Source organism: Lepidochelys kempii, chromosome 6, assembly GCF_965140285.1.
Source record: "Lepidochelys kempii isolate rLepKem1 chromosome 6, rLepKem1.hap1, whole genome shotgun sequence".
In the NCBI taxonomy this organism is placed as follows: Eukaryota; Metazoa; Chordata; order Testudines; family Cheloniidae; genus Lepidochelys; species Lepidochelys kempii.
This window is the reverse complement of record NC_136385.1, coordinates 61,585,255-61,609,858: the sequence shown is the minus strand read 5'-3', so window position 1 is coordinate 61,609,858 and position 24,604 is coordinate 61,585,255. Positions and strand designations below refer to the sequence as shown.

The following is a 24,604-nucleotide window of genomic DNA, read 5'->3' as shown; positions in this document are numbered from 1 at the left end:
CTACAATTTATCAACCTCTTTTTGAATTGTGGACACTGAACCAGACACAGTATTCCAGCAGTAGTTACACCAGTACCAAATACAGAGGTAAAATAACTTCTCTACTCCTTCTCGAAATTCCTGTTTATGCATCCAAGGATCACATTAGCCATTTTGGCCACAGCGTCGCACTGGGAGCTCAAATTCAGCTGATTAACCATCATGACCCACAAATCTTTTTCAGAGTTATTGCTTCACAGGATAGTCCCCCATCCTATAAATATGGCCTGCGCTCTTCATTCCTAGAAGCATATATTTACATTTAGCAGTATTAAAATGCATATTGTTTGCTTGCACCCAGCTTACTGAGCAACCCATATCTCTCTGTATCAGTGACTTGTCCTCTTCATTATTTGAAACTCCCCTATTTTTTGTGTCATCTGCTAACTTCATCAGTGGTGATTTTAAGTTTTCTTCCAGGTCACTGATAAAAATATTGAATAATGTAGGGCCAAGAACCCATCCTTCTGGGACCCCAGTAGAAACACACCTGCTCTATGAGGATTCCCCATTTATAACTGTATTTTGAGACCTCTCAGCCAGTTTTTAATCCATTTAATGTATGTCATGTTAATTTTATATTCTGATTTTTTAATTAAAATGTTGTGCAATACCAAATTAAACACCTTAAAAGGTCTAAGTGTATTATATCAACAGTATTACCTTCATCAACAAAACTTGTAATCTCATCAAAAAAGATATCAATTTTGACAAGATCTATTTTCCATAAATCCATATTGCATTAATTATATTACCCTCAATTAACTCTTTTTTAAATCAAGTCCCGTATCAATCACACCATTATCTTGCCTAGAATTGACATCAGACTGACAGGCCTATAATCACCCACATGATCCCATTTAACCATTTTAAATATTGGCACATTAGCCTTCTTTCAGTCTTCTGAAACTTCACCAGTGTTCATAGATTTATTGAAAGTCAACATTAATGATCCAGCAAGATCTTAAGCCAACTCTTTTAAACTTCTTGGATGAAAGTTATCTGGGCCTGCTGATTTAAAAAAATGTCTAATTTTAGTAGCTGCTGTTTAACATCCTCCTGAGATACTAGTGCAATAGGAAGAGTATCATCTTATGGTATGACATTATTTGGTTTTTTCCCCCAAATACAGAACAGAAATATTTATAGAACGTGTCTGTTCTGCATTATCATCAATCATTCTACCATTTCCATCTAGTAATGTATCAATACCATTGTTAGGATTCTTTTTGTTCCTAATATACTTTAAAAACTCCTCCTTATTGTTCTTGATGCCGTTGGAACATAGATTTCTCAATGGGTCCCTTTGCTTCCCTTATCAATTTTCCACTATTTCTAGTTTCTTATTATATTAATTAGTATTGACTCCTTTCTTCCATTTGTTATGTTTTTTTATAGCTACCTTCACTTCCCCTCTAAACCATGTCTTTTTAACCAGTACAGCCTTTTTCCTTGATTGAGGGTTTTTAGGCATCTAGTAAAGTGAGTGTTCTTGAACAATTCCAAATCATCATTCATATTTTTCTGATTAAATTATTCCTCTCAGCTGATCTGGCTCATAATTGTTTTTAGCTTTGCGTAACTGCCCTTTTTGATGCACCAAGTATATATATTACTGGTTTGGACTTCATTCTGTTTGCACATTATAAATGTGATCAAGTCATGATTGCTTGTACTTAAGCTACCATTAAGCAACCCTGTGTTGACAATGTCCATACTGTGTCCAGTGACTGAGGGGAGGAGGTAGTGGACCTCAGCAGTCAGGAGTGTGGCTGCTGGTATGGGCTGCAGGTACAATTTTTTATTTTCTATGTAGTGTGCTGCCCTTCTGGCTTCATACCCCTCTTGGGGAGTGCGGAAGGGGAAACTGCTTGCCCCTGGAGTCAGTTTTCCCAATTCTATCTGGTTCCTTCCATGCCTGGGGAAGGGGTGCCAAGCCAACTCCACCCAGACTGGGCTGATGAGGGAAGGTGCATTCTGCCTGTAGAGCCAGCTGAGCTCCCCAGTGAGACACTCAATACGGGGATGAAGCAGGAAGCAAAGACACTTCCTTTTCCCTCTGGCTTTTCTCTGAAGGGGCACCAGCTGCTGCAAACACTGCATGAGGGAAGCAGAGCTGAGGGGGAAAACTTCCCAAAAAGCAAATGCAGTCCTGGGACACAGCTGGGAATAGTAAGCCAAACTGTTAGTCAGAAATCTGAAATCAAGTCTGGAATTTCCCTCAGTAAAGCCCCGCAGCTGAGGCACCTGGCTGAGCAGCTGGCCCCTGAAAGGCAAAAAAAAAATGGAGGGAACTTCAGGGACAAAGGCATTCCCCTACTGCCAATGACTGGCAGGTCAGGTTCAGGCTAAAGAGCCCCATGTGACCAACAATGAAGAGCAAGTCAAATCTGAGACATTATTTCAAATATAGGTTAAAATGATCTTTTTGACAACATATGACTCAGCCTGCAACTCCCAGTTGTGCAGACAGTCTGTGCCCCACAGAGCTCACAATCAAGATTATGACAAGATGTAACTGGTGGATGAGACAGACAAATGGGGAATTTGGAGAACGGGAGGACAAGGACACAGGAAAGTTAACAAATTATCATACATTAAGCAGAGGTATCCACTCCCCACCTGACTAGGCAAGCAGTGAGCAGAGATCTCTGCTCTGCTTAATGTGTAACTAGTCAGCCTTACTGATACCTCACCCTTAGACACCACCACCCCAATGCATTTGTCTCATCCACATGTTATTTCTGGTCATAATCTAGACTGTGAGCTCTTTAGACCAAGGGTCATTTTTTTTATACCACGACTGTACAACACTGAGCACTATGTGTCCCTGATTCATGAAGCTTGCCTGCAATACAAATTAATAATGTCTCCAACTTTTCATTCAAACTAGGGGATTTAATCCCTTTCATTTCACTAGGGCCAGGTCTACACTAAAAAGATAAGTTGACCAAGCTATGTCGCTCAGGGGTGTGAAAAATCCACCCCCCTGAGCAACGTAGTGAAGCCAACCTAACCCCCGGTGTAGACAGCACTAGGTCAACCGAAGAATTCTTCTGTCAACCTAGCTGCTACCTCTCAGGGAGGTGGATTAACTATAGTGACAGAAGAATCCCTGTCATCGCTGTAGTGAGTGGCTACACTGAAGGGTTACTGCAACCATGCCGCTGTAGCAGTTTAAGTATAGACATTGAGAATAGAAACAAAAAGGCTCACATTTAGAATAAAAGACATTTCAGGGGATTGGAGGGGAACCAGTGTTGGAGAGGTTAAAACCAAATCTGAAGACTTTCATCTCTAGGTCACCAGTTACAAACTGGCACAGGTTAGTAATGACTAAAAGCTGTTTCTATTGGATGGCCCCTGTTTGAAATAAGTTGTGGTCTCAGTCGGTTCCTAGTAGGACTGGTGTCCGCAACACAAAAAAAGCTACCACAACTGGCATTATTTTGCACACCCAGTAGAGAGGCCAAGGATTGGACAACTCATGGCAGCTCCCCTAGATATGATCCCTCCAGGTCAAAGATGAGAAACACTGACAGTAATGTGAGGAAGGTGACCTACCACTGCCCGTGCTATACCTGTTGTGGGATTAGAAGGACCTCCCTTCCTAACAGATGTCAGTCCAGAACCTCTTACCAGCACCTATGCATGGGAATAAATTAAAAACCACTTACAGAAACAAAGGAGGATTCAGGCAAGAGTCCAGCTGCCCCTCCCTCAAATAGAGTATGAATAATGTACAGGAGTACTGCAAACATCATAGCACATCAGTCTATCACCTTTCCCTACCACTGGAGCTGCAACATTACACTGAGGCAGGGCCAGGTGATGTGGGGGGGGCAGGTGATGGGATATGCCCCCAAAACACGGACAGAAGAGGCAGAGCTTGATATAAACATGTCAGAGAGAAACCTTACAGAGTATCTCCTAAAGAGAGATCACAGCCTGGCTCAATGGAAACCCCCCCTCCCCAAGCATTCTCCATTCCTGAATCCTATCGCTGAAGACATAAGGAAACAGGTACCTTGCAGCTCGGCAACAAAATTGCACCAAGTGGGTGCAAAAAGCATCCCCACCCCCTTTTGACACCTTTCTCCCTCCACCTAAGCTGCCTCCCAACCGTACCCACACAGATAGGCCAAGATGGATCACAGTCACATGAAAGGCTACAGCCCACTTCATCGGATACACAGAATGGAACATATAGTAAGCAGATATATATATACACATACAGAGAAGGTGGAAGTTGCCATACAAAGTGTAAGAGGCTAATTAATTAAGAAGAGCTATTAGGAGGAGAAAAAAAAACTTTTGTCGTGATAATCAAGATGGCCCATTTAGACAGTTGACAAGAAGGTGCGAGGATACTTAACATAGGGAAATAGAAAAGTTCAGCTCATTTTTCATGCCAGAAGACAATATTCCTAGGGAACAGGCCAGAATAGCTCCCTCAGCCACATTGCCCAGCTGCACAGAGGGTCCACAGTCCACACCTATGCTCAAACAATATAACAGGGTTTTTCTGAGTCAACTCAAATCTCCTTATGCCACTACAAACCCATCATAATGGCCACCCTAATGAGAGTCCTGAGAACAACATACTGTACAGCCAGCACGGGGTAGGCACAGCCTTGTAGAGCCAGAACAAGAAGGTGCCTGCAAATCCCAAGATTCCCCGGGACAGCATGAAAAGACAGCAGTTACCAGAAAGCTCCGTCCTGCAGCTCCTCCGTGGCCCAGGGACGCCAGCAACCCCGGGATTGGACGTGACCTGCTCAGTACGGGAATAACACAGGCCACAGGAGAGGGAGTGACCTGTTCGGCGCAGCGCAGTTGTGTCCCAGGGGCACAGGAATGCCAGGACTCAGGAGAGAGGACGACCGGGTGAGCACAGCCAGCCTTTAATATTTACTTCTTGGAGCTGCCGCTGAAGTTGCAGTGATGTAATGTGAGCAGCAGCCTCAGAGTCACATGCTTGAGCTTTCCCCAACTCCACCCCCACGGCGTTCCTCCCCCCTCTACCGTCCACATCCTGGCAGCATGGCCCGCTTGACAACACAAACAGAGAACCAGCTCCTCCCACCTGGCCTGCCGCCAGAAAAGCTGGGACCTAGTCGAACTCAGCCAGGGAACAGCAGCAAGAAAACCATTGCAGTTCCTGAGCCCGAGCTCTGGTCACCATATTTAGTTCCCCTGCAAACAGTTGGATCACCATCTCTGGAGATCAGGAGCTCAGCACTGAGCCCACTGCTCTCCTTATTGGCCTCTTCCTCTGAGCTCTCCTTATTGGCCTCTTCCTCTGAGCTATGGGGATAGTTAGGAAGCAGAGGGCATGCACTGTGTTTCACCTGGAAAATGTTACAGATGTATTTATTTTTACATTTGGGGACTAGTTGATCTCCATTAAAGTAAAAGAGCAATAGCACCAGACACAGTGTGGACTGGCACAGGGAAAGCTTCTGTTCCCACCCAACTCTCTTGATGGACCCCATTCCTGACCATCAGCACCTCCTGCTATTCCAGATGTGCTCCCCACACATCTCTCCTGAACACCTTCAATCCTGGCCAGCAGCCCCCCTGCTATTCCAATCCAGGGCTAGGATTCCCTGCAGGTAGCTCTGCCCATCCCCTTTAGTGCTGCCCTGCAGCTTCCCCCCCCCCCCCCCCCCCCCACTTTGGCTATTCCAGGCTTGGCCTGGCCTGGCCTGGCCTGCTGCTTCCTCAGTACACCAAGTAACAGGAACACAAATAAATGTGATATACTCACTTCTTGCTTCACCTTCATTCTTTGTCTCCAAGATTATCCTTTCCCTGACCTACTATAAGTCTATTGTGTCTCTCCCTTTCATTATGTTCTGTCCCGTTCCTCTGCTGGGCTCTCCTCAGCTCTCTTCCCCTTCCTCACCTGGGTCTCTCATGTTCTCCCCATCCCTGAAATGATGGAGGAGAAAAATTGATGAGCCAACCCTGTAGCAGGTAATGCAGGAAGCAGAAGAGGCCTCCTATCAGTTTACCTTCAAATGGATTTATTTTAAAAAAAGTTCAGATGAAAGTGGATCTCAGAGTTTGGCCAAATCCCGAATCAATTGGTCCTTAGTCTAAAAATATCTGCTGCCCTCAGAGTCCTTTTTAGACTAAGGAAGGAGAAGGAAGGAGGAAATGGGGCTGTAAGTTTAGAAACAGTCTGTAGGAAGATCTGATTAGTTAGAATAAAAGTGCTGGACACCTGTAGCCACTGCCATCACCTGAACCCCAAAGAAACAACAGCTCCTTTCTGATGGCATCAACAAAATCACCCTCCTGGCAAGCAGAGCATATCGCCAAGGCCTTGTCAATACAAGAAAGTTGCACAGGATTAAATGAATTTTAATTTTAGTTAAACTGGTACTACCCCTTGTGTGGACACTTATCTCAGTCTAAGAGTAGCTTATTTCAGTTTAGTTTAACCAATTACTAATTGTCTTGAACCTAAATGAAATAAGCCAGGTTTAAACCAAAATAACAGCCTTTTGCACCAGTTTGATGAAATTGGTGTAACAAAAATCACTCCTTAAACTAGACTGATACAACTTGCTCAGACACACAAGTTTCAGAGTCATATTAACCAGAAATGGAAAGATCCCCTTAGGGGGACACAGTCCATTCTCCGCACCTTCCAAGACTAGGGTGGGATTGCTCACTAGTATATTATGGAGAGGCAGCAGCCTCTCCATAGTTCAGGCTACAATCAGTCCTGTTTTAGACAATCTATAATTTTAACGTGGAAAGTTGGTTTGGCTGAAAAATTGCTTGCTTCACCCAGAAGCCAAAGCAAATGCAAACAAACTGCATTTGAGTTACAGGTCGGTTTAAAAACAAAAAAAAACAAAAAAAAAACCCAGATTTTAAATGTAGACTTTTGTCTAATGTTTCCTTGAATCCCAATATTGATCAATTCAAATCACATCACAGTATAAATACTATTTTTCCACCAGTAATCAAAAACATATCTGACAAAGAAACATAAAAAGTATATGTACACAGCAACAACATAGAGGTCTTGTCTGCAAAGAATTTTTAAGCAACTTTCCCACCATTGGCTTAGCACTAGTGAAATTAACAATACTAATATACAGATAATATCTACAGTACAATATTCCATATTAAAAACCTGCAGTAAAAATATTAACATTTTTTGACTAAACACTCTTCTTATGTGGCACCTCCATGACTGGAGGTTTGCAACCATGGTAACCCATTCTGTACAGTTCTCTACTAATCTCTTTGTGGATGAATAGTCCTTTTGATCCACCCATGATACCACATCATCCATCCACAATCTTCTTTTTCTGCCTTGTGTTCTTTTGCCATCAACTTTCCTTTCCAGTGCCTTTAAACATATCACCCACTGAGCTTCTTAAAATGTGCTGTGCAAATCAAATCTATCTTTTCATAAGATCTCTAACTAGCAATTGTTGAGTTCTAATACTTTTTCATTGGTTTTAGCATTTAACCCAGGGTATTTTCAGAATTCTTCTGTAACCCCATATCTGGGGGAACTGAAGCTTCTTTATTATCCATGTTTTCAGTCAGGTCTCAGCGCATGTTTATTGAGAAGTCTAACAGCTTAATTGAAGAGGCTGAGATTCTGACTCTTGTATAACATTCTGTCTTCAAATTTTTTCTTAGTAATTGAAATGGTTATTATCAACAACATTTGTAAACATGTGATTATAAATCCCTTCATCTTTCAGTTACTCAGCTTTCACTCTTTTGGCTGTTGCAATGCCATAATTTTACAAGTTCTCTAGCCAGTAAAGTATTCCAAGCTACACGAGAACAGACATTTTAATGTTAAAACAAAGCAACTTTTTTTAATCCAGTCCTTCTTTATAAATAATAACAAAGCGCACAATCCCAATTTTTTTTGAGTCACCTTTAGTAAGATTTAGAATTTTCTAGGTTTCTAGGAAATCTGTACGAGCTCAGCAAAAAAACAAAAAAAAAGTTTACTACACATGCTCAGTACAGTAAATCTAAATCAGTTTTCTGACACTGGTTGCTCCACTGTGAGGGTTCTGCCGTGTCAAATTTTAACTTATTAAAGAACTGTTAAAAAGTTACAAAAACAACAAGGAGTCCGGTGGCATCTTAAAGACTAACAGATTTATTTGGGCATAAGCTTTCGTGGGTAAAAAACCCACTTCTTCAGATGCATGGAATGAAAATTACAGATACAGAAATAAATATATACTGGCACATGAAGAGAAGGGAGTTACATGACAAGTGGAGAACCAATGTTGAAGGCCAATTTAGTCAGGGTGGATGTAGTCCACTCCCAATAATTGATGAGGAGGTGTCAATACCAAGAGAAGGAAAATTGCTTTTGTAGTGAGCCAGCCACTCCCAGTCCCTATTCAAGCCAAATTGATGGTAAATAAATCTGTTAGTCTTTAAGGTGTCATCGGACTCCTCATTGTTTTTGTGGATACAGACTAACACAGCTACCCTCAGATACTTGTTAAAAAGTCAATTTTTTTAAATAATGGGAAATATATATTTTCTCACATGCACACATACTCTCTTGTTCTCAAAAACAACTGAATCATTTTTTGCTCAAATTTTCAAACAGAGACCATCCCTGGGAATTTTAAGCCAAATTGACGAATGCTTCAACAAGCTATGCACAAAGAATGGAATAGGGGATTGTCAGGCAACCTTCACCATAGACATCACTACAAATTCCATGTTACTAGAGTCAGTCCGATACACGCCTTAAATTCCTGCTTCCACTCTTGGAGCTAGAAGAAAAGGAGTACTTGTGGCACCTTAGAGACTAACCAATTTATTTGAGCATGTGGGATGCTAGCTCTCTAGGCTCAACGGACTGTAGTTTATTTGGCTGGAGTTCAGCCAGTAGTAGCTGCATTTTGTCCACTGGACTGGGGTAGCCATCAGAACTATCAGGCTGGTCTAGGATCCAATGCACAGCACATGCATGCTGGAAGCCTGGCACGCTTTTTAGACCTATTCTCTAGCTCAGTGAGCTTCTAGAGAGGTGGGGACAAGACCTTGGCCCTGGCATGTGCACCAAGTCAGTTAATCACACGCCAACCCCGTCCATGCCAGTCCCAATGGACATTGGCTCCGTGGTGCATGCACACAACCTAACGACCAAGAGGAAGACAGTGGCGGCCTGGAATGGGCGACAGCCCCTGCCCTGACCAACAGACAAAAACACCCTCCCCCATCCCATGGCGCTTCTCCAACTCACTTCCGGTGTGCTGTTCCTTTTTCCCTTTACTGTCCCATTTCTATAGTGCTTCCGCCTCTACCAAGATGGCGGATCCCTCTTTCCTGTGTGTGGCGGAATGTGCACCGGGGCGGCTCCTGCGGCCGGCAACGCCGGGGTTCCGGGTGTCGGGCCGGACCGGGCTCAGGCCAGGCTCAGCAGCAGTGTCAGTGATAGGGTGGGGAGAGCGATGGCGGCTCCTCTCGCGCTGCTGCTGGGCATCAGCCTCGCGCTGGCACCGCCCCTGGCTCAAGCCCGGAGCCTGCGTTTCGTTACCCTGGTGAGGGGCGACAGCCGGGGAGCGCGGCCCAGATTGGGACCGCAGAGCCAGACCGCGCCCCGGGCGGGGCCGCTGGGCCGAGGTGGGGAGGCCGGGGGGCGCGGCGATGGGGGAGACGGGGTGGGGCGGGGGGCGCCGCTGGGCAGAGGGGGGCGGCCGGGGGCAGCGGATTTGGGGCGCTAGGCAATGCGAAGGTGTTTCCTCTTTCAGCTGTACCGCCACGGGGACCGCTCCCCAGTGAGGGCCTATCCTCGGGACCCCCATCAGGAGAGCGCGTGGCCCCAGGGATTTGGGCAGCTCACCCAGGTGGGTACCCCGGGGAACAGTATTACATTTGGAGTTGTACCTCAGAAGGTGTCTGCTTTCTCTCCCGCAAGGAAGGGGATTTCTGCCGTTTCCTAATAGTGGGTGGGAAGTGCCAGGGAACCCACCCTTTCCCCTTTGGAAGCCATTTTATGTGGCCTTTGACATCGGAGGTCTTTGCTGGGATTGGCCCAGGATAGCGGCAAATCCTGTTTTTGATGCGTGCAGGTTGGGATGCTGCAACAATGGGATCTGGGCCAGTCACTCCGGAAGCGTTACCATGGATTCCTGAACGCCTCATACAATAGGCAGGAGGTCAGTGCAACCTACCCCACTACCATTGGTCATCACCCCCTGTCCCTCTCCTGGGGTCACTTTATCTTCCTGTAAGGTGCAGCCTGGTGCTCAGGGTACCTGCACTGTCTTCAAGGCCCCTTATTGTTTCCCTTTGTCATGTTCATGATGCTGTGCCTTCACATAGTAGGATACAATATGACTATATTAAATAGCATCTTCTGTAGAAACTGTCTCTGAAATCACCTGGGTTACTGTGAATACCAAAGGAGTGCAGTCCTGTAAGAGTGTAGGGAGGGCAAGAAGGAATGATGGTTACATCTGGGGGTGACAAGATACTATGCAAGAGGAGGCCTGAAGCCACTGCCACCTAAACAAAGGGAAGTAGAAAGGGTAATAAAGAGACCTACAAAAGCACCCGTGACATCAGCTGGAATTTATCTGATTCCCTCCCTCTCTTGGGAAGACATCACAGAGAGTGAGCTGCAGCCGGGTGTATCTCTTTCATGCCCTTCTTTTGAGAAGTTGAATCAGGAGGCCTCGGCAAGTTGTCTTGTCTGATCAACAAGCAGTGGAACTCAGGCTCCAAAGGAAATTAACTCAGCCAAATAAATAAATAAATGCAGTTCCTCTGTCCAGCAGCCTTACTGCTTTTTGGTTCCCCACTCTAACACTACCATGCTTTTGCAGTAGAGCAGAGTGTTGGAGAACAAATATTCATGCACGATTTTCTAGAACCTTGGGTTACGAAGATGGTGCATCTGTCATCCTTAGCAGATTTTGCTTGGGTCTTCAAACATACCAACACCCCTCAGAAATTGTCAGTCAAAGTAAAGGTCTTTAGGAAGCAACTAAAGATCTAGTTTCCTTGGGAAGCATCCTGTTGCAACCTAGTTGAGTAAGACTATGTCTGCTTTCTGGTTCTCTTCCATCATTGTTTCCTGCACTGTGGCAGAGACACCTGCCCTACTCTCAGCCCTTTATACTTTGTGGTAGATATCCCAGTCTTAAAGGGCTAGTAGGATTGAAGAAAAAGCTACTATTAGTATGCATAAATTCTCCCCATGAGATACCAGGACAAATTCAACCCAGGGATAAGCAGAAGCAACATCATTATCTGAAAGTTAGACACCTACTCTGAAATTGGTCCATGAATCTTAGTTGGAATATAGCACTGGGTACCACTGCCCCTGTATCAAGGAATGAAAGACTTGAGCCTATGGAAATTAAAGTAACAGTTTTAGCTGGTAGCTGATCCTCTCCATAGGACAGGGATGCAGCCTGTGTTTGCCTTGCCCAGTCCCAGGCAAGGCCAGTGACCAGCTCCAGGCACCATCTAATAAGTTTACACATACACACCATAATCTCTACCCAAACTATTCTTTTATTTCTGTCAATAAAGCATTAAGGGTCTTGTCCCAAAGTAGCTGATTCTGTTTTCTTTGCAAGTTTGATGGTGCTACAGAAGTCTTTGCCCTAGTTTTTGAAAACTGGGTGGTTCTGATTAGCCATTTGGGAAGTTCACTTGTTCAAAGTATGGAGGCTTTCAGGAAGCATATACTATACATAGAGGTGACATTTGGGGTTTCTAAAGGAGGGGTGTGGGAAGTCCCCCAAAATACTTATTGTTGTTCTTCTGACAGATTTGAGTCAGATGGAGCAGGAAGAAGAGTTTCAAGATGGAGGGAGTATTATCTTAGGACTCCTGTGTCCTATTGCTGATACAGACCCACAGCTGTGTCAGGCCTTTTAATATTAATGTGGTAGTGGATTGCCATCTGACTTCTTCTGGTCAAGTATCTGCTGCCTCATTTCCCCTTTTGGGGCTCTCCAGTAAATGCAGAATCATGTGGTTCAAGTAACACTCCCTTCTTCTGGTCTAGCTTATTAACAATAGTTAACAGTTCAGTGTCAACTCAAATACAAATCTTCCAGCTCTCCTTGCAAGCTTTGAGGTTCCTTCCCACATTTCTCTCTCTCTCAAAGCTTTTCCCAGCTGAGGCTGCTGCTTCTCTTTTTTCCTGCAGCTGTCTGCCACCTGGCTAATGCCAAGAGCACCCTCCTACTTCCTGATCCTGGTATCCTCTGATCAAGCTCCCTCTTATAGGAAGCATCAGCTCCGGGTTGCTGTTGTGTGACTGTTGGTCATCACTTGATTCAGCCACAGGCTAGAGTCTTATAAAAGGGTGCTGGGACATGAGCATATGCCCAAAGATAAGCAACCTGAGACAGTGCTGTAGATTGCTCTTTCTTTATCCCATGTTAAGGTACTGCTTAGGTGTTTCTTTAGAGCATACCTTGGAGTTCTTTCATCCTAGCTAATGGGGAAAGGTCTCTCTCTACCCATGCCTCATGTCAGATGGGTGGAAATATTCAGAGTAAAGGCAGTGAGTAAATCTTGTGTTTTCCAAGAATAAGTTTTGAGGATATCGTTTGTATGCAAGATGCTCTATAAAGCAAAACTATATCACCATTCACAAGACTCTTATTTTATCTGCTTCTTCTCTGATGTCCTGACTGCCCGGATATTTATCCCTTCATTCATAACCATTCATCTCATCTACTCCACCTATCACTGAAGCCTGCCCCACATACCTCTCTCCCCCCTCCAGTTGCCTCAGTACACAAATGTCAAGGTATCAAACTTTCACTACTTTGACCCTCCTTGAATCTCTGCAATTGCTCTTGCTCTTCTTCTGTATTGTCAAGTTTTCCTCCTGCCGATGATAATGATCTTCTGCCCCCTTCCCTCCGAGGACCAAAAAGTGCTTCATAGACATTAATAAATGAAACCTCTGCCACATCCACTAGCCATGTCACTATTGTCATCATTTCGCAGATGAAAAAACAGGCCAGAGAGGGGCAGATTCTTGTCACAGGTTGCATAGCAAGTCAATGGCAGATCTGAGGACTGAACCAAGGAGTCCTACCTTCATTCCTGTGATATAACTACACTATATTTTCTCTTTTTACCTACCCCCATCTATATCTCTGGCCTTGTCTCCTACCTACTTGCTACTTATATTATTCTGCCTGAGCTACTCCTTCACTTGTATTCTATCTCCCATCTCCATGATGTATTCCATAGTGCCCCATATGCCTTAATAGCCTGCCCTTTTATATGCACTTCCTCTTTCCCCATCATGGTTTGTGAACTGCTTAAGCTGTAATGGCCTCAGCACACTCCATGTACTCTCTGCCATGCCTAAAACTTTTTGTCTTTGTGGTGCCTGTATTCTGAGTCCCTTGGTCAGAGTCCAGGTATCCCCACTCCTGTGTACAATAGTGATATTCACAGAACAGGCTCTCTGTGCCCCTGGCAGATTTTCATTCGCAGCACAGATTACGACCGGACACTGATGAGTGCAGAGGCCAATCTGGCAGGACTGTATCCCCCACAAGGACAACAGGTGTTCAACCCCAATGTTTCCTGGCAGCCAATCCCTGTACACTCTGTGCCTGACTCTGGGGAGAAGGTGAGTCATTCTCAAGGATAAATATTGGCAGCTCAGGCATGGTGTTCACCTTATCGCCAAGAGCCTCCCACTCCAGTCCTGAGCTTACCCATTATCGCTCCTTAGCCTGGCCTTGCAGGGGATCCCCCTGCTTCTAGACCCACAATTCTCCTCATGTCCCTTGTTGATTTAGTTGTTAGATGCAGAGTCTCACCGGAAGGGAGACCCTTCCTCAGAGGGAGCTATTTAGACCCTGTTTCATCAAGACTGGGAGGTGGCTGTGGTGGGGAGGCAGTACAGTCGCTGCTGCTTGTCAGGATCTTCCCTGACCCAGCGTCTCCTTTTGTCTCTGCCCAGCTGCTGAAGTTTCCATTATCCCCTTGCCCGCGGTATGAGCAGCTACAGAATGAAACCCGGCAATCAGCAGAGTACATAAATAAAACCAGACAGAATTTGGTAAGTGAGAGTTTGTGTGAGAAAAGGTCTCCCTGAGCAGGAAGAAGATACCTTTATATGATTCTAGGTGTCAGGGAGGGGTGAAAGATCTCTGCTTTGCAGAGTTGTGTGGTGGAAGAGCAGAAGGTTTGAGTCTCTGCCTTGTCGCCTGCAGGGGTTCCTGGAGATGGTGGCAAATCAGACAGGGATCCAGGATGTGTCCCTGGAGTCTGTCTGGAGCATCTACGACACACTTTTTTGTGAGGTAAGTTAGTCTGGGAATCCCCACACAACAGCAGGAACCTGGGTCTTTGGCTCAGCAGAGTGGAATTAGGGATTCACTAGACTGGAGACAATTGCATTGGTGAGAAATGGACTTGCCTGTTGTACAGCAACCTTCCACTTCTCCCTCCACATAGTTAGCCCTAATCTTCAGATTTCGGAATAACAACTCTTCCCCCACTCCAGAGGCACAATTTAGGAAATCTATCCCCTCTAGCACCATAGATCCTCTAGCTGCATGTTTCAGATGTCATGCTAGAACTGAAACTTAATTCTCCTGTGGCATTCTATCTCCTGAGAAAGGGATGGTTGTCCCAAAATCTTTACTATTCTTTGGTTTTAATTAGTTAAATCCGGAGTGAGATTTTTTTCAAGATGGAGGGAATGTTAATCTAGTTATTTGAGGAAGGAAGAGCGAGTCAAGACTCCAGGATACTATTACTGACGCTCCCCTAGCTCACAGTTAATTTGAGCCAGTCACTTTCCTGCTTGGTGCCTCAGTTTCCCTATCTATAAAAGGGAATAATACATTCCTACAATCTAGAGAACTGTTAGGTTTTATTCCTTATTGTTTGTAAAATGTATTGAGCTCCTCTGACACAGGAAGGCCCTAAAGAAGAGCAAAGTGGTGTCATTTTAGTAATTCCCAAACAAAAACTACATTAAAATGGAGTTAAGGCTGAAAGCACATATCAGTAATATAGAGTAAACATCAATGTTCCCTCTAATTTTTTCCATCCATGTGCGGATTGAATTTTGGTATGTGTACCAATATCGAGATAATGTGCAGATATGCACCACCAGTACAAACAAAAAACGTAGATATGTTTTTTAAAAGTTCATAGATATGGAAGAAAGAATATTAAAACAAGGGATAATTAACAAGATGCACTGCTAGGGCTGCAGAGAGGCGGCTGCTGGGGAAAGTCACGTCTCTCCCCGGCTGCTGCACACAGCCCAGCTGGGGCTGGGAGTCCTGGGATACCCCAAACTTTGTTTCCCCACCCCCACCTGACCCCTGCCCACCTCACCTTCCACATCCTCTCTCGAGAGTCCAGGAGGCACCTAATTAGTGGAGCCACGTCTGCGCAGCTCCACTAATTAGGTGCACGGTCCTTCATTCCCTTGTGTGCAGCCACACAGGCCTGCACCTTAGAGGGAACTGTGGTAAACATTATAGTCGTGTTGTAATTATCCCAAGACAAGCATTACAAACCCAAGAAATTTAGAATTGAGGTAAAATGAAATCCAAACAGTTAGAACACTCCATAACCTTAACTCTGCACTGTAGTGACACCTTGCAGTAACAATACAATTACAATTCATGCCTTTTTTTAAATCCCAAATGAGATTAAACTGATTTTTAAGACAGAATTTTTTTTTCTTCATAATATCACTACAGGGCAGTTATTTTCTTGGCCATATTTGCTAAGGGCACTCTGTGGTCTGAGTCCCATTGAACCAAATGGGAGATGGCAGCCATTTTGAAAGAGGGCAATTCTTTGTTTCGCTGAAGAACATTCTCCAGCCTCTTCTGAAAGTGAAACTTCCAGTTTTGAAGAATAACAGGAAAAGTGATTATTAATTCTAAACATTTCTTTTCCAAACCTACTCCTTGCACTAGGTCTATGGGGGGGGAGGGATAGCTCTAGTGGTTTGAACATTGGCCTGCTAAACCCAGGGTTATGAGTTCAATCCTTGAGGGGGCCATTTGGGATCTGGGGCAAAAATTGGGGATTGGTCCTGCTTTGAGCAGGAGGTTGGACTAGATGACCTCCTGATGTCCCTTTCAACCCTGATATTCTATGATTTTATTCCAAATTCAGATCTTTGCCAATTTTTGTGTAGATGGACGATGCCTGAACTGAGATCATTGGGGACAAAAACGGTCTGACATAGAATTACATTTCTTAGGACTCATTTTTTAAATTACTTTTAAACCGTAAACTAATAGATTACTTTCAAATGTTCAGAAAATCCATTTAGAACTAGAGTATGGCCTCGTTTACACACAGACTTGTCCTGGTTTAACCAAATACCTGAGTATTCATCCAGTGCAAGTTTGTGTAGACAAGGCCTGGGAGCTCTAATTTTGGGGAGGATATCCTCTATTTTTCACACATACAAAGTTGTCTAGTCTCTGCTTTGAGAGCAAAACTCAGCTCTGTTAAGTATGGAGCCATGATTGACACCACCATAATGTAAGTAGAATCAGTGCTTGAATACTGCTCGTTAAAGTTAAAACCTTCCTAAGGGTTTGTCTACACAGGAAAATTATTCCAGAATAAGGTGAGGTATGAATTTAAAGTGGAATAGCTATTCCAGAATAACTCCTTGTGTAGACACCTTTAATCCAGAAAGTGGATTAAGTTTATTTAGAAAAAGGTACTCTTACTCCAGAATGAGAATGCCAGCACATAGATTTATTCAGAAATAGCTATTCCAGAATAACGATTCTTGAATAACTCCATGTGTAGAGAAGCCCTTAGACTTCAAAATCCCTGGGGGTCCAAATACTGTAATTACCAAAAATGTCATTCTAAACCTTCCCTTGCCAGCACAGTAATTGATTTTGTGACTGGGCTGAATTTCACCCTTGTTCATTAACTAGAAGGGTCTGCCCCTCCCAGACTCAAATATGTTTGCAGAGATTCCTTCTAGAAAGTTTGTTGCATTTCTTTGGCTTATGCCATCCTGTTTTTCCTTTGGGCATGGCATCTGAAAAGCCCTGTAGACGCTGGTAGTGGGAGGAACAAGCACTGCCTGATTTCCAAATACTTTCTTAGCATCACAGAATCCACTATCTTTCCTTGTAGGAATCTTGATTTAAGCAGATCCTGCTAGTGAAATAGAAACTCCCTTGGAAGAAAGATCAGGGAGTCCCTTTCCCATTCCCCCTCTTGGTCCTGCTCAAAGTCCTTGTGTAGCAGGGTCCAAGGCCCTGTTCATTAACTGTCTGCTTAGACTTCTCACAGACTTACAGGGCTGAGAACTCAAAGAACAGCTCATTGGTTAGCACAGGGATCTCAAATTCGAATCACCAGGAGGGCTACATGACGACTAGTACATTGGCCCAAGGGCCGCATCACTGACACCTCCGCTACCCCGCCTCTTCCCACCCCTTCCCCAAATCCCCGCCCCTGCCCTGCCTCTTCTCCGCCTCCTCCCCTGAGCACACAGCTCCCCGCTCCTCCCCCCTCCCTCCTGGAAAGCGCTAAGCGCTGCCAAATAGCTGTTTGGCAGCGGGAAGCACCTGGAGGTAGGCAGAGGAGTGGGGACACGGCGTGCTGGGGGGAGGGGAGCTTGGTGGCCTACAGGAAATAACTCCGGGGCAGCAGGGCGCAGGGAGCTTGGTGGGCCGCAGGAAATAACCCCGTGGGCCACGTGTTTGAGAACCCTGGGTTAGTAGAAGGTGAGTGGGCAGGCTCTGAGAAGGGAGAACTTTATCCCCATGGCACACAGGACAGCGCTGTACCCCAGGAAAGGAAGTTCTGCTTACTCAGAGAAGTGGTGGTGCTCACACTCCTACAAATAATGCTCTGGGGAATAGACCTTGCTGAGTGAAACTGGCATTTCCACTGCTGAGGCAGTAGATTTACTCCACCAGCTCAAACCAACAAATAACTCCAAGCAAAACCAGAACTTCCTAGTTGTGCTCTTGGTAAATGAATGCAAAACAAACTACCCAGGTTACTGACAGGTGCCTGATCTGAATCTTGTAGAATGGCCCAGAGGGTGCTTGTCCTAGTCTCCCATGGAGTCTGATGGGACATGGCCTGAAAGATTGGGCCAAAAGAAATCTGATGAGGTTCAACAAGGACAAGTGCAGAGTCCATGCACTGCTACAGGCTGGGGACCGACTGGCTAAGCAGCAGTTCTGCAGAAAAGGAGTGGACGAGAAGCTGGATATGAGTCAGCAGTGTGCCCTTGTTGCCATAAAGGCGAACAGCATATTGGGCTGCATTAGTAGGAGCACTACCAGCAGATCGAGGGAAGTGATTATTCCCCTCTATTCAGCACTGGTGAGGCCACACCTGCAGTATTGCGTCCAGTTTTGGTCCCCCCCCCCACTACAGAACGGATGTGGACAAATTGGAGAGAGTCCAGCGGAGGGCAACGAAAATGATTAGGGGGCTGGGGCACATGACTTATGAGGAGAGGCTGAGGGAACTAGGGTTATTTAGTCTGCAGAAGAGAAGAATGAGGGGGGATTTGATAGCAGCCTTCAACTACCTGAAGAGGGGTTCCAAAGAGGATGGAGCTAGGCTGTTCTCAGTGGTGGCAGATGACAGAACAAGGAGCAATTGTCTCAAGTTGCAGTGGGGGAGGGCTAGGTTGGATATTAGGAAACACTATTTCACTGGGAGGGTGTGAAGCACTGGAATGGGTTACCTAGGGAGGTGGTGGAATCTCCATCCTTAGAGGTTTTTAAGGCCTAGCTTGACAAAGCCTTGGCTGGAGTGATTTAGTTGGTGTTGGCCCTGCTTTGAGCAGGGGGTTGGACTAGATGACCTCCTGAGGTCTCTTCCAACCCTAATATTCTATGATTCTGTGCCCCAAAAGTTGCGACCTTTCTGAGATTATCGCTGCTTTCACTGTAATTCAGCCATTCCTCTGAGTACACTGGCTGTCTGCAAAGCAGACTCCTTTCCTGACTCCCCTTGTTCAGAGCATGGTTATTGAGGTTTCCATCTGAGCTGCATCTCAATAAGACAATTACAGAGTGCTAGTCTTCTGCTCTCTTCCTCAGTGCACAAGTGCCTGTGCTTATGATGACTTCTCCTGTATAGATGTGCTCTGCCTATAGCAATAGCTTTGTCTGAGTCTTCTTCCTGCTCTTTTGTCTTATGTTTTGATTTCTGGCTGTGTGGTCTCAGTGCGGCAGAATCATCTTCACACAAAGCGGATGCCCCAGGATTATTGTCTCTGCAATTTGAGCTAACATCACACTCTGGCTGTGTTTTCAGAGAAATGTAGTTCCTAGTTTTTATTCTTACTATTCTTCATGCTTCTTATGTTGAAATGGCAGAATGTCTTACAAATGTAGTTCTGCAGATGGGGGTGAGAGAGGAGACTGAGCCCAGATGAGGAAGGGAGTCATCCATGGTAACACAGTGAGCCCATGGCAGAATCTGGACTAGATCCCAGGTCTCCTGACTCTGAGCCCTGTGACCTACCCTCTGCCCACACTGTCTCCCTTTGAATGAGTTCTCCTTTTTTCTTTTCAGCAAACACATAGGCTGCTACTGCCGCCATGGGTGACCCCGGATGTCATGACTCAGTTGAAGCAACTAAAAGACTTTGGCTTTGAATTCCTGTTTGGGATCCACCAGCAGATGGAGAAAGCTCGTCTGCAGGGTGGTGAGTGGGGAAGGGATGGCATCTCAGGTAAGAGATTCTGTCCTTTGGGATCTGCCCAGCTATTCTCTTTCCGCAGGGGTCCTGCTGGCTCAGATAAGGAAAAACATGACCTCAGCAGCAAATGCGTCTGCACCCCAGCATCTGAAATTACTCGCCTACTCAGCAGTAAGTCTGCATCTGGGAGCTGCCATCCCACCACCTGCCATGGGGTTTGGGCCCTGGTGGGGGCTCTGCCATCCTTCCATCCTCCAGTGCAGTCTCTATATCCAGAATATGTCTCTACCCATTGCAGCATATTCTCTACAGCACCTGGCATCATCCCTTCTGCATCCAAAGAAGTGAATTCCCAGTCTAAAAATCCAGCATGTGGCTGACTCAGCAAGAGCAGGAGGACAGACTCGGGGTCACTGCCTCTTCTGATAGATGGGTTGTGCTACCCTGATGTGGTGTTTCAGCCAGTGATAGATGATAGAATGATAGATGCAGACAATCATATCCCTCTCTAGCAACCTGCTGAGTTAGACTGTCCAGCATCACTCCCAGAACTGCCGTAGAATGGGATCCCTTGGGGTGTCTCTACACTGCAAAAAAACACCCATGACTGGCCTGGGTCAGCTGACGCAGGCTTGCAGGGCTTGGGCTGTGGAGCTATGAAATTGCAGACATCTAGGTTCTCAGAGCCCCGGCTCCAGCCCAAGCCCAGATGTCTACGCTATAATTTTATAGCCCCATGAGCCCAAGTCAGCTGATGTAGGCCAGCTATGGGTGTTCTATTGTAATGTAGATGTACCTTCAGGGACTTGACCCCTAGACTGACAGAGCTCCCCCCGCGCTCTCTCTCTCCCCCACTCCCTCCGCACAGTCACAAGTTACCTTACCAGGGCCCCTGCTCTGTTTTCTCTGTTCCTCTAGTGCAGTGTTTCTCAAATAGGGGTCTGCAAGCCCTGTGGAAAAACTCCTCCCCATTCTTCCCAGGCATGCCTCCAGCACACTGGGGAACAGGCTTACCTGTCCTGGCTCCCCCCGTCACTTCTGGGAGCCCCAGGCATGTCCCTGCAGCCCCTGGGGTGGGTACTAGGGGGTCTCCACACGCTTCCCCCACGCCAAGTGCAGACTCCACAGCTCCCATTGGCTGGGAACTGCAGCCAATGGGAGCTGTGGGGGTGGTATCTGTGGGCAGGGGCAACGTGCGGAGATCCCTTAGCCCCTCTGCCTAGGAGCCGCAGCCAGAGGGATGTTCTGGTTGCTTTCGGGAGTTGCCCGAGGTAAGCACGGCCCTCTGCCTCAGCCCAGAGCCCACACCCACTCCTGCACCTAAACCCCCTGCTAGAGTTCACACCTCGCAACCCTTCCCACACCTCAACCGCCTGTCCTAGCCCGGAACCAGAGCCCGCACCCCATCCTGTCCCAGCCTGGTGAAAGTGAGTGAGGGTTGGGGAGAGTGAGCGATGGGGGGGGGGGGGGATGGAGTGAGCAGTGGTGGGGCAGGGGCATGGCCCCAGGGAAGGGGTGGTGCAAGGAGGCTTGGGGGGTTCCCAAAAATTTTTAAATCAAAATGGGGGTCCTCGGGTTGCTAAAGTTTGAGAACCCCTGCTCTAGTGAATTCCCATAATCTATTTTCCCTTCTCTGGCATGGTCCTGGGTTTCTTCAATTAGCTGTCTCTTGCCCAGCACAGTCCTTGGTTCCCTGCTGAGCTCTCCTTTCGTGGATGTGGTCCCAAGCATTCTGTCCTCCTCCTGAAGAGTGATTCACATTCTCTCCCTCTTCCTTAGCATGACACAACACTTGTGGCACTGCAGATGGCTCTGAATGTCTACAATGGGAGACAAGCACCATATGCCTCATGTCACATATTTGAGCTGTACCAAGATGATGACAGGTGAGGGCTACAGTAAGGGCATCTGCTGTGGCTTTGCCTCATGGGTTAAACATGTCGGCAGAACTCCAGCCTCAGGGCAGAGCCTCTTGCCCTTGCTCCCAAGGGGAAAACAACAGAAGGAAGATCTTAATACAGACAATGGGAAAGGGCTAGCTCCCAGAGCTGCATGCTAAGTGGGTGATAGGAAGAGATAGCTACAGGATGGCTGAAGAGGGTGATGGTCCTAGGCAGAAGGAATATGTAATTTCAAGGAATATGTAATTTGTGTCTTTGTTTTGTCCCCAGTAACTTTTCTGTGGAGATGTTTTTCCACAACGAGAGTGGGAGGGAGCCTTTTCCACTGACGCTGCCTGGCTGTGCCCAGCGCTGCCCCTTGCCAGATTTCCTGCGGCTCACTGACCCCATCATTCCCCAGGACTGGGCGCGCGAATGCCAGGTAGCAAGCAATGTTCAGGACACAGGTGAGTGCTGGCTGGGGTGGGCATTAGTGAGAGACAGCGATGATTGAATGTTACCACACTGTATGCTCACTTTCTCCCTTGCAGAACTGATTGTGGCTCTGGCTGTCTGTGGATCCATCCTCTTCCTCCTCATTATCCTCCTCCTGACCGTCGTTTTCCGCATACAGTCCCAGCCACCTGGTTACCGGCATGTTTCCAATGAGGGAGAAGAGCAGCCATGACAATTGCTCTGACCCCTCCCCAGGGAGCAAGAGGGAGCAGTGCTGCTCCTGGGAGTGGTTGGGTTGTCCTTCAGTAACTGAACATTCTTTTTCACAGAAGCTGGACTCTGATGTGACCAGCCTCTGGCTGCTCTTTAGATGAGACATGACATTTGGGGTTGAAATCCCAGGGCATCTGGAGCAGGATGGTCTAACTGCATGAAAGCAGTGGATTGCCCCCTTGAATCCAGTGTACTGTGTGGAATGCCTATTTTTAATACATGACAAAGCTGGGGCTCCCCTTCCACCTGGTGCAGCCAGCTGCTCTTCAGGAATAATCTTTCCCCTTTTAATGGTTGTAATTCTAAACACTTATTTTAGCAGCAACAAAGAGAACTGGGAATGTCTCCCAGGAGCTGCCATCACCTGCTCAGTTGGTAATGGCCTTGTTCACTAAGGTCAGAATGATTTGATTTCAGTGTGATTCCCAATCTGCTTTGAGCACTTTGGCTTGGGCCATTGGGCTGATTACAGTGTGAAGGCTAGACCTGGACCAGAGACCGTAACTCACACCCGCTGGGTAGGGGCTGAATCCTCATCTGCTTTCCAAGAAGATGGAGCTTCTGGAGATCACTGGCTGGTTACAGATGAGGTTGTGGGGTCCCTTGTCTCTGCTACTTAATTGCTGCTGGCACCTGGTTACTCCCCCTCAATTCTGTTCTGAGAGGAAAAACTGGCCTTAAGTTAGGGTAGGATTGTAAACCTGCCATTGGACCCAGGATTCAGCGCAGGGGTAATTTGGAGAAGTTCCAGGTATCAATGGACTTTGCCACATGGATTATCCCATCTGATACACAATTCCTGATCCTTCAGTGGTATCATGCACCTAGGCTGTTGTGCAATGCTGTACAAAGGAAAAAGCACTGTGCCTGCTCCCTGAGCTTTAATTGCATTCATGATCCTAATTTGCAGAGCTACAATCAGTGGGTGTGGTTATGAAATTTTGGATCTCTCTCTAAAGTAACAGCCTTTTGTTTTGACCTCCCCCAGCTGTGAATGCCACAGGCTGCCTGTAGCTACAGCCCTGTACCACACCATTGGTGCAGATGTTGACTGTGGGCCAAACAAATGTGCATGGCAGGCAGAAAATTTTACACTACAATTAAAGACCACGTAACAGAACTGTTTACTCTAAAACTGGGACAAGTGCCAACCTTGCTAGTTTTTTTCCCCCATCCCCCACATTGGTGTAATTTAAAAAACAAATACTCAGCTTAATAGGTGGGGCGGGGCATGCAAGTGACCTTGCGTCACTATGCACCTGTCAGGGTGAATCACCTGGATCTTCTAGATGAGTTACTAAAGGTGATTCTTTCCTTAGGACCACTGCGTGGAGGTTGCAAGGATCTCCTTGCAGTCTACAGCTGGTATTGAGAAAATTAATGGCTAGCAGTCATCATCTTCTGCCCTCCACTTTCTCCACTACTGTTTCTGGTGAAGAGTGAAGCGCAGCAGACACCAGAGGCTCTGGCTCCTCATAGGGTGATGCTGCACATTCACTTCCCAGTTTTAGTTCCTTTTCTGGTCCAGTTCCCTTCCTAGCAGTGGAGGCTACTAGCAGGCTTCCTTTTCTTTCCCTCCACTTCACCATGGGGAATTTTACAGTCTGCTACCAGCATGGGAACTCTAATGCAGCAGAACCAGCCTGCTGCTCTCAGCAACTGCCTCACCTGTTTCTCACTTGGAGATACAACTTAGTTCTCCTGAAGGGCAAAACAGTCACAAAGAACAAGCAGCTGCTCCTGAGAACAGGACTGGAGGAGAAAGGTGCAAGGAACTGCCTTCACAGAGGCCTGTGTAGCAGAGTAAGGGGCTATTTTTAAAGGCAGCCGATTTTGCACACATGGAGGAAAGGCTTCTATAGTGATTTAGACTTTGACTGAATGAATTTCTGTAATTCTGTTTCATTACCTCTTGCCTTTTTTTTCATTAAAATCAAATTGAGACTGGGCTCCTGCTACTCCTTCTGCTATGTGGGCTCATAGAGGCCTAGGCCTGTTAGGCTCTGCATTTAATATGGGAGCTATTGCAACATTCACCTTTTCACAAGACAAAAATGGAGCAGGAAAGGTAACAACAAAAGAGGGAGAAATCCTAATATGCACAACCACACCCAAAGCAGGGGAAGAGCAAAGGTCATTTCCATGTGTTTTATGCTTCTCTTCATATTATTTTTGTCTCCTGCTACCCTGCAAAAAGCAGATACTTCAGTTTGTAAGTGAATTCATCTAATTTCACAAGAGCCCTTTCTAGCAGCAACATTAGCACATATACCCCCCA

General features: G+C 46.2%; 2 protein-coding genes across 15 annotated transcripts in view; one reads left to right on the top strand and one right to left on the bottom strand.

The window, feature by feature from the left end:
* Nucleotides 1–10,137, bottom strand: part of NR1H3 (nuclear receptor subfamily 1 group H member 3) — a 61,917-nt gene extending 51,780 nt beyond the window's left edge. For 7 of the 14 annotated variants that reach the window (XM_073348254.1, XM_073348253.1, XM_073348267.1 and 4 more), the window contains exon 1: nt 4,747–5,018. The gene's annotated coding sequence lies outside the window, so the exon portion shown is untranslated. Of the gene's footprint in view, nt 1–4,746; nt 5,019–5,809; nt 5,974–9,295; nt 9,558–9,939 lie in introns of those variants that run through there. The other 7 variants (XM_073348255.2, XM_073348261.2, XM_073348257.2 and 4 more) reach the window with 4 other exon arrangements.
* Nucleotides 9,378–24,431, top strand: ACP2 (acid phosphatase 2, lysosomal). The gene is made up of 11 exons (XM_073348251.2): nt 9,378–9,593; nt 9,804–9,899; nt 10,125–10,211; nt 13,514–13,666; nt 14,003–14,101; nt 14,256–14,345; nt 19,591–19,723; nt 19,800–19,888; nt 21,497–21,603; nt 21,889–22,064; nt 22,149–24,431. The coding sequence occupies exons 1-11, from the start codon at nt 9,393–9,395 to the stop codon at nt 22,283–22,285; spliced, it is 1,368 nt and encodes a 455-aa protein (XP_073204352.1). The 5' UTR covers nt 9,378–9,392; the 3' UTR covers nt 22,286–24,431.
* Nucleotides 24,432–24,604: the final 173 nt, after the last annotated feature.

Coding starts and splice junctions, on each gene's coding strand:
- ACP2 (XM_073348251.2), top strand. CDS start 9,393: ATGTGCACCGGGGCGGCTCCTGCGGCCGGCAACGCCGGGGTTCCGGGT. Junction 9,900..10,124: donor GATTTGGGCAGCTCACCCAG/GTGGGTACCCCG, acceptor TGATGCGTGCAG/GTTGGGATGCTGCAACAATG. Junction 19,889..21,496: donor AATTACTCGCCTACTCAGCA/GTAAGTCTGCAT, acceptor CCTCTTCCTTAG/CATGACACAACACTTGTGGC.